The sequence below is a fragment of the Balaenoptera physalus genome (genome assembly GCF_965194825.1).
Source record: "Balaenoptera physalus genome assembly, chromosome: 21".
Taxonomy (NCBI): Eukaryota; Metazoa; Chordata; class Mammalia; order Artiodactyla; family Balaenopteridae; genus Balaenoptera; species Balaenoptera physalus.
This window is the reverse complement of record NC_138902.1, coordinates 40,378,331-40,393,579: the sequence shown is the minus strand read 5'-3', so window position 1 is coordinate 40,393,579 and position 15,249 is coordinate 40,378,331. Positions and strand designations below refer to the sequence as shown.

Here is a 15,249-nt window from a genome sequence, read left to right as displayed (position 1 = left end):
AGACAGAATACCTTATTATGTTATTGTACTGCATACTCCACTCCTAAAAAAAAAAATCACTGCTTCCCCAAAGAAGTTACAAGAGACCAAGAGCATACTAAAAATACTTTATTGTCATAACTAAATGCATTAAATATACATTCTAAATGGAATATATTGTATATTTGATAAAACACATATAGCATTCATCAAGGCAAAAAAAAAATTGAATGAAAAGATGGCACACAAATAAAATGAAGAGTTCTCCAATATTGCAATAACTTTAGCATCCTGGAATAATGTTTATTCCTGGCCCATTTTCTGCCCATTGGAAAAAATTGCACTGTTTTTCCTTCCCAAGAGGGCACACAAAAAAATTCTTTCCATTATTAGGTCCAATCTTCAACACTGTTCTCATGATGGAGCGTTTGCCATGGCTGCAGAATGGGAAGGACAAATCTGCCCACTGGGGGGGAAAAATATTGTAGAGTTTAGATGGAAGGTAGAATGACAGACAGGCTGAGCCTCGGCGCATTTGATTAGTACTGTACTGTCTTCACTGCTGTTCCTATTAATTTGACATTGTAAGATACACGTAAGTCATTAGTTGTTGCCCCTAAAAAACCTTATATCCTATAAGAAGCATCTCTAACAAATTTGCTTGAATCACACAGAAAATTGTCATAATTCTGAGTTTCCCTCTATCCAAAGGCATACTTACAGAAGTTCCTTCACTTTATTGAAAATATCTCTGTAAAGCAAATCACCAGTGTTCCTGCTATAGCTCTGTTTAAGCTATTAAAGTCAAAGATTTGTTATGATTTTAATATTAAACTTCCTTAGTCTCCTAGGAAAAGAAAGCATCCAATACAGAATTACCAGGACTAATTCACGCAAATTCCATTGTATTATTCTTATCCTTATTAATTTTGGCCTCAAGAGAGCTACCAAGAAGGCTGTGATATTAATATTGCTAATAATATTTCCTCCATTACATCTATACAAGCTTTGAGGGGAGGAGATCAGGAAGTTGAGTAGGAGGGAGCCACATCTCGGGCAGGGGTTATGCTCTAAGATCATGATCAAATTTTCCCTGGGGAATTTCTTAGGAAGGTATCACACTGAAGACAGATCATTTCTCTCTCAGCAAGCCCAACCAGAAAACTTTTGCTCCCGTGCTGAAACAGATCCATATTTTCTTCCTCTAGTTAGGCACCAGATGAAGCAGCTGGGAAAAATATGTATCTTTAAACCTTCGGATCACAGTCAGAAGTGAGAGGCTCTCGTTCTGTGGAAGGCAGAACGACTGACCAAAAGCACCCAGATTCCTGTCTTGTATCTCACACTCATTTGCAGGGACAAACTCATAGACTGAAAGGTTGGGGAATCACCTACATCTAAACTGTTATTGTGCCATCACTTTTTTTGGTTAAGCCTGTGCAGTAGGATTTGCTAAGTTTACTGTAAATCCAGGGCATGTAAATTATTTCTCTGGGTTCTTCTATCCAATGCATAAACCAAAGGTTTGGATGTCACACTGAAGTCAGGAAGAGCAAGTATCTATTTTGGATTATCAGTCACCTGGGTGACTCAACACCTCTCTCTTTGTAAACCAAGGGGGCAACACTTCTACCCTGTGGTTACAAATATGATATACTCTAATAATGGAATACCTGTCATTTGATTAATTTTTCTTTTTGGGATGAACCTCTTTGAATTTTCAGTTATTCAACATTCAGGTTTAAGACTAAATGTCAGTCAGCATGGCTTTTAAATTTAAAGGTAAAACCAGAAACGGACTGCTATTTGTGACATTTTAATAACTGAAGTATTCAAGGACACTATCATTAAGCTTGAGGTCGTACACGTACTTCGAAAAATCCACATTGTGCTTCTCTCGGTAGAGGACAAGCATAAAAGTGCCTGCCCTTGTTTTCTCCATCCTTCCTCACCACTCGGAGAACGCAGGGGCGGTCATGTTTACTGCAGCGGGGACTGCTGGCATTTAATGAACGAGGACCATCTGTCGTGTTACTTTGCAGTTCCCTGTAATGACAAGTTACAGAATAACTGCAGCATGATAGTGCTAAAAGGGGTCATTCACACCACCTCACCCCTGCATCGGAATCCCGCCCGTACAAAGAAATGGTACCAGAAAGTGACCACGGTCAACTTCCCGCAATTACTGGGTTGGCCAAAAAGTTCGTTCGGTTTTAAGTAAAAATAAAAGACATCTTTCATTTTCACCACGAATTTTATTGAACAATGTATTCACTAACTGAACGATCTTTTTGGCCAACCCAATACATAGACTCCTACATCTTTCTAATTCTTGGTTTTCCCAGGTAATTTCCTTCCAAAGCTACCTATTTATGTAAATTAAATTTAAATTAGACATATCATTTAAATTTCTCAAGAATAAAAGCAGCTGAATTGCACATCCAATCTTCTTAGTTTTCATTTGTGACACTTGGTTCTTTTCTTACCCAACATGACAGGGTGGCCACTTTTATTTCTCCTAAAATATTCTCAAGTCCAGCTGTCCCCTGACCCCCAAAGGAACTAGAGTCACAGTCTTCTCCAATTATTTCTCATCGGTAGCAAACTCTCATCAATGGCTCTGACAAGGCCAAAGAGATCTACTGTCCAATTTAAAGACAATTTTCTATGCTTTTCTTTGATCAAGTCTACCATAATAGTTGCAATCATGTTTCAGCAAGTAACAGGCTGCCTGGCAGAGCAGAAATGTGTATTTTGTAAAGCTAGCAAGGAAGCTTTAGTCTCCCCCCATGATTAGATCAAGAGTGTCTATTCAGGAGGTTACCCCTGAACACAGTGTATAAAGGCCAGAAGCCGGGCTTCCACTGTAGCTGTCTAGGTGGAATGTTTTCTTTGAAAAGGAGCTTCATGATTATTTTTAATTTTTTTATATTTTGCATATTTTAATAATGCCTTTATAAAAGTCTTTTTAATAAACCAATTGAAGAGAAAAAGAGCTCTTATTAAAACCAGAAGTCCTTCCCCTTAATAGCCCCATTTTTAACTTTTTAATGATAAAGTTCTTCCTTTCTTTTTTTGTTAACTTCTAAAGAACAAAATACCATTCTTAAATGATTTTTTAAAAACACTTATAAATCAGAGGTTGGTTCCCTCTTCCTTGCTTCCTAAACCACATTCTTCCCATACTTGTTCCTATAATGATGCCTTGAAGCGTCATATCTAATCGAAATGTTCAGAGTGTGAGATATTGTTTCCAGTCTTATTGAGATAGAATTGACATACAAGGGATCTTTTAGTTGCGGTGAAATTGGCTTACACTCGTTTATAAAATAGATGCTTAAATATATTTCTTTAAATGGACTCAAGCATCCTGATATCTGGGATGGACTCAAACATCCTGAAGTTTCTGCAGCTGCTTGGGCAGCGGGCGTCTGCAAGATGAAAGCAGCTGTGGCCACTGCTAAGGAAACTGTTATAATTAAATATTTCTCCAGCAGCTATTTTGTTGGTAGCATTTTCAGGGTAGGGGATAGTGGCTTACATTTTAGCATCACGGGGGATGTTAACCAGAAATAGGGAGGGTGAGGGGCAACAGACTTCTCTTTTCCAAACCCCCTTCACTTCAACAGCCCCCCTCCCCAAAAGGGGCAATATTAAAACGTTAACTTCAAGAGAAGCTGAACATCTGGGTGGTTGTAGAGAAGTTGAGTGATTTCAAAATTGAAGCAAGTGGGTCATAAACAGTGCTTAAAAAAAATTTAGAGGAGGAACACAGAAGGTTAAGAATCTTAACGGAAAGAAAGAAACTGATGCTTTCGTAAAAAAAAAAGTACACCCATGCAAACAGTTTTATATATTATTTGGAAGGCTGTCTGAGGTAACAATTAGTGAAACATTTGCAAACCCACTTGCTTCAACCCAGAAATCTCCAGAGTTTTGCAAATCCAGGGAGATGTTCACATTTTCTTACTAGTAAAGCTTTTCTGGAGAGGAGCACAGTGGAAGGCAGGATGAAGGCAGAAAGGAGAGATCCCAGTGTTTCCTCCAGGTTCCTCATTTCTGTCTGCAATCTGTTTCCTCCTTGGTACAGAGGTGAAGGAGAAGAGAGCCACCTGCTGTCTGATCCCGGCCCTCAGAGTGCGGTCCACCTGACCAGCAGCGGCAGCATCACCGGGCAGCTCCTCACAAGCACGGAGTTACCCTCCCCTACTCCAGCCCCTCCCCTACTCCAGCTCGCTGGCAGAATCAGCATCTGCATGTTAACAGGACACCCAGGTGATTCGTATACGCATTAAGTACAGAAGCACTGAGTTAATGTAACCAAGACACTGATGCCATCTGTGAACACATCAGCTCTAAAGATGTACAGGGAATCTTAATTTTATGAGAGCAAACATTATCCAGGGTAATTAAATGTTCTGATTAATTGAGGACATCTTGGTTCCTCTTTGTTTCAATCATTACTTTAAAAACTTCCGAAAATGTAGCAGAGCATCTTCTTGGGTAAACTTAGTATATGGGATAGTTTAACTTATTTTGATAACTAGGACCATCATTTTGAATACTAATACTGGATTATAAATGGTCAATATAATAGATCAGGGTTGGAAAATCTTTTTCAGAAGGGACATACGTTTAGGCTTGTGGGTCTTATGGTCTCTGTTGCAAAATACTCAAATCTGCTGTTTTAGCATGAAAAGCAGCCAGAGGGAATATGTAAACCAATGGGAATGGGATGTGTCCCAATAAAACTTTATTTATAAAAACAGGGGGTGGGCTGACTTTGGCCCTGCTGGCTGTAGTTTACTGAGGTAGAGGTCGTCATTAGAACCAAGAGTAATGCTTAATGTATAATAGGTTCTTAATAAATACTTATTAATAAATAAACACTGAACATGTTCAATAAGCATTGTTCAAGTAACACTGAACAGAGATCAGATAAAAACTATTATCAAGAAGGAAGACATTACCAAGCACAGGTTTGTAATTTTTAAAACGGGTATTTTTTCAGTGATCAATTTATCATGGTTTAACTTATTTTACAGATAGGGTGATTCATTATAATAAAAACATTGAACTGATCAGTCTCACTGAATGTAGATTTTGTAGTTCAGCAGTATTTCAAGGATCGTAACAAACAAACAGAGGTTAAATGACTCATCCTGGATGGTCCCAGGTGGTTCTGACATCCTTGGGGACTGAAAACACCAAAAGGTGAACCAGAAGCATGAATGAGAGGTGAGGGCTTCACTGGTGATTAGAGGTAGAATTTGGCAACCCTGATGGCGGCAGACCTGAGAAAATGTTAGTGATTTTATTTGTTTCATTTCACTCATCTACGTGAACCTTTGCATCAGCTCAGGAAAAACTTCAACCCAAAACACATTATGCTTCTTTGAAGCGGTATCACTGTGTTTTGCTCTGCATTTACAATAATTGGATCAAAGACTTAAAACTGTCTAACAGTCATTCTTAACTGCTTAAAAATTGGTTCAAGGATCTAATTTATAATCCAGTAGCTGGATAAAATTCAAGTCTATCTAAAGACCAATCTGAAAATATGCCCCAGCAACATAGCACGTATCATGTGGGGATGAGAGCAGTAATTAAGAGAACAAAAGGCAAATTAATTAGCATACCATTATTAAAGAAACAATGAGCTGGCTTTGAATTCTCTGAGTGGACCACCTGCTTTAACCCTATTATGTTGTGAGCTTCTGCTCGGCATCTTGTCCGCAAGATGAACACTGTAGCAGCCAGACAAGGAGAAAAATGAAATAAATGACAGTAATTTGCAATTTATTCCTTGTAAAGTAGCTGGGTGCAGAAGGGCTGCTGGGTGAATGTATTTCATCACTTGACATTTATTCTGCTAGTTGATGTTGATTGATTTTGGAGTCTCATTCCTGGGGTTCTTATATTCAACACATATGCACGCTGCAGTGTTTCTAAGTAAAGCTGTGTGCTGTGATTAATCATATGACCCTATTCCTAATGGCTTATGAAGAAATCTTTAAAATTTAAGGTTACATTAATGTTTTTTTAAATCCATAATTCATTAGTTAAATTGTCTGAGATTTTCTACAAAGCACTAAGGAAATAAAAATATGCCAAGATACTTCATTTGAGTACAACAAAAGCCACAATATTTTTAAATGATCACATCTGCTTCTTCCCACTTAAGCTACACAACAGAAAAGGCTGTTCAAAAATGATTTTCCTACAGCATAGCCTCCCAACTCAGACACTCTTAACTAGCTTCTTCATGAACTTTCGTCATGACACATTAATTAGTGTTCAGTGAAAAGGTGGTGTACTGATCAAGTCAGTTAAAAGTTTGCCCTCCATAGCTTAACTCAAATGTCTATATTTTGTGAGTATTATGGACAAAAGTCAAACCAGTTATTATAAATGATTATGAACAACAACAACAACAAAAATCAGCCAAGGATAAATGGTCAAGATTAACTGATGGTAAAATTAGAGTCAGTACAAGAAACTCGAGATTAAAGCATCTATTGACCAAAAACCGTCTCAGAATTCTGTTATTAAAGGATTCCCAGAGGTCGGTCTAGGTTTGTGCAATGGTGGTCCTTGATCTCACTGCCCAAAGAATCTTTCCATCAGCAAAGACATAGCTCATCAGATGAGAAGTTGGAAGTCAGAATCCCTCCTGAGATTATTTTAGATCCCATCCACAGCAACTCTTCCTCTTCTCATCCCCCGTTGGCAAGAAAAGGCACAGGGGAAGAAAACTCACCTTCACTCCATTTAAAATAGTCTTCCTTTCATTTAAAGATGCTGGATATACAGTGTCTGCTTTCTGAAGGAAAAGAAAATTGTGGAGAGATCTGTCTCCCTGACGGAGGCATAATATCAGGTGTGATAGGAGCCCCAGATAAGAAATTAAACAAGGTTGGGGAAGAATAGTTCCAGGATCTGCCAATAATCATTAAGGAACAAGGATGACATTGTTTATGAAAATTTCTCTATCTCTGATGACAGCAACTGGCGGTGGGGTGGGGGTTGGTCCTTCTCCTGAATGTGTAGCTGGTAGTCTCATAAAACATATCTGATCTGGTAGCATTCATTAATTGGAATTCCAACTTTTTAATTTCAGGTCCAAAAGTAGTACTCACGCTCTTTGAGCCTCTTTGGTTGAAACAAAGACCACCCTCCCTGCCCCCTGGCTGTTTGAAATACAGTCACTTTCTTTAGCAGAAATGTCACTAAAAATATCTCAGATCCCTCTCTTTAGAACAGAAGACATTTACTAAACGTTATGAATGATAGTTTCCCTTCTAGAAGAACTATCTTTCATTGGAAGAAAAGCTTAAACAAAACTGCTAACAGTGGAGACTGCTAACCGGTAAGATTATGGGGGATTTAATCATTATTCTTTATACTTTCCAATATTTTCCAAACATTCTGTATTAAGCATGTATATGGTTACAGTCAGAGAAAAGCAAAACAAAACTTTCTACAGATGGAGGAAATTCTGTTTTTCATTCCCTTCCCTTCTCTAATATTATAAGCTAGAGGAGGCAAGGGATGCAAATTACTGTAATAGTCTTTCAGGGTTTGACTGACATTTCCAAGATCAATTCAGCTTCCTCAGCAATGGATGATCTTTCTGCATTCTTAAAACTTAAGCAAATACCTTAAAGAGCAAGGTTAGAAGCATCATACCTGTTAGATAATCCAGGGTTGCCACTTTTGAGATCCCGTGATGAGTAGTGGGTTGTTTTAAATTTTTTATATGCTGGACTAAATAATTTAGATGGAGAGCAGACCACAGATGATATGCTTACTTTGTTAGATAGTTGAGTTCTATAGTTTGTTCTCTCCTTGGAGGGGTGCACTGTATCACTAAAACAAATGTTAGTAGGATGGTTTAGAAATTCCCCATCTAGTATCTGGTTTTGGCTTTCTTCTCTTTCCAAAGCACTGGATTTATTGCTGAAATCCGTCAAAACAAGGGTTGCAGTTCCAAATGCAGTTTTCCTGTTGATCTTCACTTCCGTCCTTGGCTTTCCAAAGCTATTACAAGGGTATTTCACTAAACTGTTAAAGGCAATAGGATTTTCTTCATTCTTGGGTACCGAATCTGGAAGGAGAGACCAGTAATTCTGCATTATTCCTATAAATACATTGACTGTTTGAAACATCTTTTCATTTGATTAAAACATTTAGTTCATTTATTACAGTGACCTCATGTATAGAACTAATAATACAAAGTTAGCTTGAGCAATTCAGAATTAACCACCTTCAGATTAGGAAATAAAGTACCATATGAAGTGCAAAATTTCCAGGGACTCAGAGGTGGGTTTAATAAAGATTTCTACTTGTTGTGCTTTATGTTATGTTTAAGCATTTAAAGGTTACTGAGCTATCAATTTTGTTGCTATTAGGCCAAATATTAAAGCAGTGTAAATAAGGGGTGACACCCCACAAAGCTTTAGATCAGCAGTTAAAGCCTATATCTAGATTATCAGGAATGCTTCTGTGAATGACAAGACCAAGTGAAAGGCCTATTAAAATTAAGTAAAGATGAATTACAAAGATTTACATTTATTAAATATGTTTCAAAAAAGCATCCTAGGATTTTGGAATCTGTAATTTATTCTAAATTGCAGTTATCTGCCTTTCATACTCAGAAAAAAATAACAAGAAAATAATTAAGATGTGTAAAGGCATTTCAGAATGTCAGAATAAATGTGGAAACCTAAGACTGGGGTTTTCTGAGGGCTCTCTGTTGAATGATACTGCAGAGGGAGGGACAGAAATAGGAGACACAGTCCCTTCTGCTACCAGCAAAGCTGTATAAGGGGGGTGATGCCTGCATTTCTGGCCCAGCGAACAAAACACAATATGACAGCTCACACAATGGGGGGTCCAGAAGTCAAGAATGAACTTTCTCCTCTCTAATTGAAGAAAGAAAGAACACTTTGAGAACACAATAGAAGCTGCATCAATGAGATGGTTCTTAATCACAGGTTTCCTCTGAGGTTCTACATCCTCTGAACGCATGAAATTGTGAGCTATAAAGAGTTATTCTGAAGGATTTCAATGAAATCAGTACAATTGTCTGGGTAAAGATTTTAATAACAAGGGGTAGGAGGGATAAAGAAGAGAAAAAATTCAGCATTTTTCTCTTCCACCTGCAAAGATATTCTTACAGAAATCCTCCCTTCCAATTTTTGAAACACTTGGACTGAATAACAAACTCAAAAGTTGCTGAAATCTGCATAAAACAAAGCTTTATTGAATAATTCATTAGAAACAGTAGAGAACAGATGTGATCATCTCAGTTTTTTGAGATACAATGGCACATACTCTTTTAGCACAAGCGTGTTTTCCCCCCGTTAAAAAAAAAGTGCTCAACAGAATGTCAGCACGGTTTACATGCAAAGGCTGGCAATTCCTTTAAACCTTCCAGAAAGAGAGCATTTTACTTCATTATGAAATATCAAGATGGAACAAGATATGTACCTGACTTTGTATAATTAACCCTCTTTGAAATGGAAGGAACTCGGAATCAAAATTCAGTCTTACCCGCAGGCCTTGAAGTCAGGCAAGCATCACATGCTCTAGAAGACGGCTGATTTATTAGCGTACAGACCTCACATGTCCACTGCTCTTCAGACTTCCGGGCCACCGAGTCCGTAAGATGACCCCCTCTGCTAGATGGCCAACTGACTGTAGTATTTCTAGCTGGCAGCCTGCTATAAGAGAACTTCTAAAGTTAATCATTAACACTTTCATTATTGTCTTGTTCTTATACATTCTGGGTATCTTAGAAACAATTACAGAACCATTAATACCCAAATGCTACATGTTTACCATTGCTTAGAAGTTCTATCTCTCTGGGAATAAAATGTTTTTACTTGGGCCCTGCTGATTGCTTTTAAAGACAGAAATAACAAAAGTTTTAGAGTCAAAGAGTTGTGTGCGTGTGTTTTTTAAACTAGCTAAAAATATTTGACATAACCACTAGGGAGCATTTCTCAACTAGTTTTTTAAGTAAGTGGGACTCTTCCCAAAGCAAAACTAAAATATCTTTATTCAAATTAGGGAGGAAAAAAGTCATGTAGAAATGAGAGCACTGAACGTAAGATGAGAAAAGTTTCACACTTACTTCGTGTGCCTCTGGAATTCCTCAGTATCTACTGGGCACTAAATCACCTGATCTATAATCTATAACGACGGAATTCCTAATTGACTCTTTACTCTTACAGGAAACGCCTTTCTAAAGCTCTGATACAGTCCTGCTCTTCAGCACATGGCTCTGGGCCTACAGAGCACATCACGTGCCTCAGCAGCCAATGCAGTGTCATGGATTCCTTTCATGATTCCAAACATTAATACCGAAAAAAAGCTCTTTCAGGAAAGGCTTTATACCTTACGTTTCAGAACATGAGTTCTTTGACTTTCAAAGGTAGCCTTGTCTTCTGTAACATTTTGCTCCTACGCATAATTATAACAGGTTTAAAATTCAGACTTGTCTGGAAAAATCATAAATAGCATAAGAAAATCTGAAAGTAAGACACATTTCATTATGGTTTTTTTATCTTTACTTACCTTGACTTTTAATGCCATTCAATATTTCTTATCCCTGTAAATCAACTATACTTAGATTAAAATAAATTTTAAAAAATCTTTCTTATTCCTATGGAACAGCAGACCTTCTATAGAATTTACTTGACCTAATCCCTGCCCTCTAATAACTTACTCTGAGAGGCAGCATCATACATTGACTCATAATTAAGTAAACACCATTTAAATAACCTTCAGATTTTCAATGTGCTCCAACTTTTAACCCTTTCATCTTCTATCCTATAAATTTCATTAACCATGAGGGGATATTTGTTGTTACATAAAGAAGCTTTGGAAGCATTCTCTCCTTACTGCTCCATTTCTTAATCGCCTACTAATAAATTCTTTCCAATCTCCAGTTGGACGTTTAACAGGAATTTCAACCTTAACCTGTCTGTAGTAGGCTGAATGATGGCCTCCTAAAGATAGCAGGTCACAAAACCAGGAACCTGTAGATGTTACTTTATAAAGAGGATCTTTGCAGATGTCATTAAGGATCTTGACATGGGGAGATGATTCTGGGTTATCAGGGTGACCTCTTAATCCAAACACAAGTGTCCTTATGAGAGAGAGGCAGAGGGAGATATGATACACACAGAAGGGGAGAAGGCAATGTGACCGCACACGCAGAGATGTGAGGAGTCGTGTAGCCACAAATGAAGAACGCTGGCAGCCACCGGAAGCTTGAAAAGGCAAGAAATGGATTCTCCCCTAGAGCCTCCGGGGGAGCACAGACCTGCCCACACCTTGACTTTGGCCCAATGAAACGGATGCTGAGCTTCTGGCATCCAGAACCGTGAGAGAATAAACTTCTGTTGCTTTAAGCTATCAGGTTAGTGGTAATGTGTTATGGCAGCCATGGGAAACTGGTACAAATAAGTCAGGACCCCCTGCCCCCATCCGCGACTCCGCTAGTTTGTCACATCTCAGTAAATGGCATCACCATCACTCAGTTGATCAGGCCAGAAGCCTGTGAACCGTCCTTAACACTTCTTACCCTCACACCTGGTCCACCAGCCAACCCTGCAGGCTCTGCTGCAGAGGCAGATCTACTAGAAGCTCACGAAGCTTCCACGGCTTGCTGTGCTGTCCTCTGCGGATTGGAGAGGGAGCGTGCAGAGCGGGAGCAGCCCCTCCAGCTGCACGGACGTTGAGGACACTGCCGCTGGTGCCAGTACTGGGGTTCTTTCCGGGCAAGGCCCTCGTGCTGCCAGCACCAGCGCACACCTGCTCAGTGCCCAGGGGCAGTGGGCCCTGGTGACGTCAGGGAGCAGGTGGACCGTCTTAAACTTCCAGGACGACAGGTGCTGCTCCATTCCTCACTTAGGGGACGTTATGACCTGGGCTGCAAGCCCACTCGGCACAGGCGCCACCCGCCTCCGACCCACGAACAGCCCGGTAGAGGCGCGAGTCAGAGACAGCTGAGGGAGACCCAAAGGCTGGTGGCTCTCAGAGAAAGGTCCCTGGGCTCACAGCGCCAGCACCACGTGGGAACTTGTTAGTCATACAGCTCAGGCCTCTCCCCAGACCGGTGGATCGCACACTCTGGGGGTAAAGCCCAGCAATCCGTCCAAATTCTACTTCAACTGAATCAATTGCCACAGTCTACTCCGATCCCTTAGTCGGGGAGCCACAGTACTTCCTAGAAGCCCCCCAGAATGTGTTTCTCCTGCTGAAACCAGAGAGAATCTGCTACCATGAGACTTGAAATGAGAGGGTTAAGCGGGAAGCAGCTTAGACCTGCCTGTATTCTTTCCACTTGTTCCATCTGTGGACAGCCCAGGCAAGGTCACCTTCAGGCGTTCCAGTCCCTGAGACGTGGGTTTTCATAGTTTTTCCATTGATGCTATGAAACCACCCCAATATTTATTTTGGCTCCATGACCCATAAATCCCCATTTTAATTTAAGATAATTTGCACTGGGTATCTTTCGTTGTAGTCAAAAGAATCCTTTGTAAATTATGGTTTTAAACATGACAACTATGTAATCAAACTCTCTTCCCCAAACAGGGCTATCCTGTCAAGATTAACCCATCACAGATTTTCTTCACGTCTCCCAAATGCCCTGTAATTGCTCCATCCCTCTGAAAACTCTCTGCCAGGTCAGGTCGGCCTTAAGGACTGGTTTGCAGACAACACTAAATTCTCATTAACTGGCAACCAACCCTCAACACGTTTCCAAACTAGACGGTTTCTAGGGACGTAAATACGTCTTCATACAGGAGCAAAACATCCCCCTCTCCGGCAGCTCCCCGAATGCACAGGGCGTTTCCCCGGGCACCTTGTCAGGGGCTGTGTTCTCTTCCAGGAAATCCCTTTCCTGCCTCTTGTCTTTGATGAGTTCCTATTTCTTCCCACGCTAAGCTCAAACTTCACCTCCCCAGAGAGGTTTCTTTGTTCTTCCCAGGTGGATTTCAGGGTTTCCTCATCCATACTATAGCTCCATTGCCATTAGCACAAATGTGCCCTTTTGCAGCATTTCCATCAAGGGGTTCTAGTGATCTATTTACTCCCCACATTAGACCCTGAGCACTTCGAGTGACTGTATTGTTTTCTCTTTGTTTTCCCAGTACCTGGCATATAGTAGACCCTAAGAAAGAAAGTAAATAGTACAGAAATGAAAAAGTGAAACAGAAAATTATAAAGACTCTAGTAAAAAACAAAGAAAAATGCAGTTTCCCCTTAGGGAAACAATACTCACTGTAAATTAATGTAAATGTAAATTATGCTAGTCTATAAAGGAGAGCCAACAATAACGGGTATATAGGTATTCAAAGTGTGGTGTGATCAATGAAAACTGGAAAATCTGGGGAGGACTTCGGGAAGGGGTGAAGTAAACTTTTAGTGACTGAAGGAACACAAGAATTTAGATCATTACTACTGGGCTTCTCATATTTCGATTTAATTTGAAATGACTTTAAAGTGAAAAAATTTAGTCAATATAAAAAGTGCTCAAATGCTCATCCAGAAAATGAATTGAATATACTTAATTACAGAAATCTCTAAGAGTGGGGCAAATATTACTGGTTTTCAAATGTTTTATTTTGTATACACTTATTTTGCAATGTGTCTTGAGCTGGATGCCAATATAGAGAACAGAACTAGGTCAGGAGGGAGGAGGGAATGCAGGGCCCAGGACATTTCCAGTACAGCACGGCCTCCCTAACTCATAGTAACTCCCAAGTCTCTTTCAGGGAACCCTTGAGGTTTTGAATCCTAGTTTCAAAAAACCTTTGGAATTGACAATGATCTTATTTATATGATAAATAACATGTTTACTTGATAATCTGGAAGAATTTTTTAAAAATTCAAAAGCTATCAATTCACAGGAAACAAATACATATGGAACATTAATCACTTATTCAGTAGACAAATATATATTGAATGTACTCTATCTTCCAGATCCAGTGTTATACACTTTTGATCAAATAAATGTACACCTATAACATTAAAAATAAGAATCCCACAAATCTGTGTAATATAACATATTATTTAAACATATTTCAGATCTCTATGATAGTAAAATGGGATGAGGAAGCTTAGAAAAAGGGGATATGGTGTGGCTTAGAGAAAAGTAATCGATAACGAAAGGTGAGGAAGAAAATGAAACACAGGAACAAGGAGAAAAAAAAAAAAAAGATAGCTGCAAATATATTTATGAAGACATAATGGGGATCTGGACCACATCATCTCCATCCCAGGGCCCTGAGCTCTCCACAGACAAGATGGCAACTCCCTCCTCCTTTGTTCTTTTCTATACACTTTTTCAGTGAACTGATCCTGCTTTAATACTTCAACTAAGAACACAGGCAGTAACACTCAAGCCATCATCTCCCACCCCCTTCCCACCCTATGTGGACTATCTAGTCCACACATCCAAAACTTAATTTATCTCTTCCATTCTACCCATCTTTCCCACGTCTATAAAGTGAAAATTTCTGTTTTTGGGCCTGGAACTTTTTGCTTTATCCTCCATAGCAAACCTCTCACAATACTTGCTGGCATTAAAATTTTCTTAAAGTACCTATTTTTTCCTCCATTTCCAGTGTCTTGACCTCAGGACTGGAAACCATCTCTCGCCCATTACACAAGTTTCACGTCTGTTTCTTCATTTCCCATCCTAATTATGCTATAATTAATTAAAAAGTCCTTAATCTACTGATTCAGGTAAGACATTAGCCATCTCCAGAACTACTACTGATTCCTTCTAGTTGATCCCATCCTACCTGCAAAACTAGCTTTTGCTATTTAACAAACTTGGAGACTTCGTTTGGCTCTGCCACTGTTATCATCAATGATTCAAGGTTTGTGGCAATGCTTCTTCTTTCCAAATAAATAATGTCTGTTTGCTCATTTATTTAGCCAAAATTCTTTTTTTTTTTAAACATCTTTATTGGAGTATAATTGCTTTACAAACTTGTTAGTTCCTGCTGGATAACAAAGTGAATCAGCTATACGCATACATATATCCCCACATCCCCTCCCTCTTGCATCTCCCTCCCACCCTCCCTATCCCACCCCTCTAGGTGGTCACAAAGCACCAAGCTGATCTCCCTGTGCTATGTGGCTGCTTCCCACTAGCCATCCATTTTACATTTGGTAGTGTATATATGTCAATGCTACACTCTCACTTCGTCCCAGCTTACCCTTCCCCGTCCCCGTGTCCTCAAGTCC

General features: G+C 39.4%; 1 protein-coding gene across 3 annotated transcripts in view; it reads right to left on the bottom strand.

Annotated features, from left to right (window-relative positions):
* Nucleotides 1-234: 234 nt before the first annotated feature.
* NEIL3 (nei like DNA glycosylase 3) overlaps nt 235-15,249 on the bottom strand; it is a 41,237-nt gene continuing 26,222 nt past the window's right edge. The window contains exons 7-10 of one of the 3 annotated variants that reach the window (XM_082444099.1): nt 9,535-9,704; nt 7,669-8,086; nt 1,851-2,025; nt 235-445 (exon numbers count right to left, since the gene is read on the bottom strand). In XM_082444099.1, coding sequence (XP_082300225.1) covers nt 263-445; nt 1,851-2,025; nt 7,669-8,086; nt 9,535-9,704 — 946 coding nt within the window. In that variant the 3' untranslated portion in view covers nt 235-262. Of the gene's footprint in view, nt 446-1,850; nt 2,026-5,607; nt 6,803-7,668; nt 8,087-9,534; nt 9,705-15,249 lie in introns of those variants that run through there. The other 2 variants (XM_082444100.1, XM_082444102.1) reach the window with 2 other exon arrangements.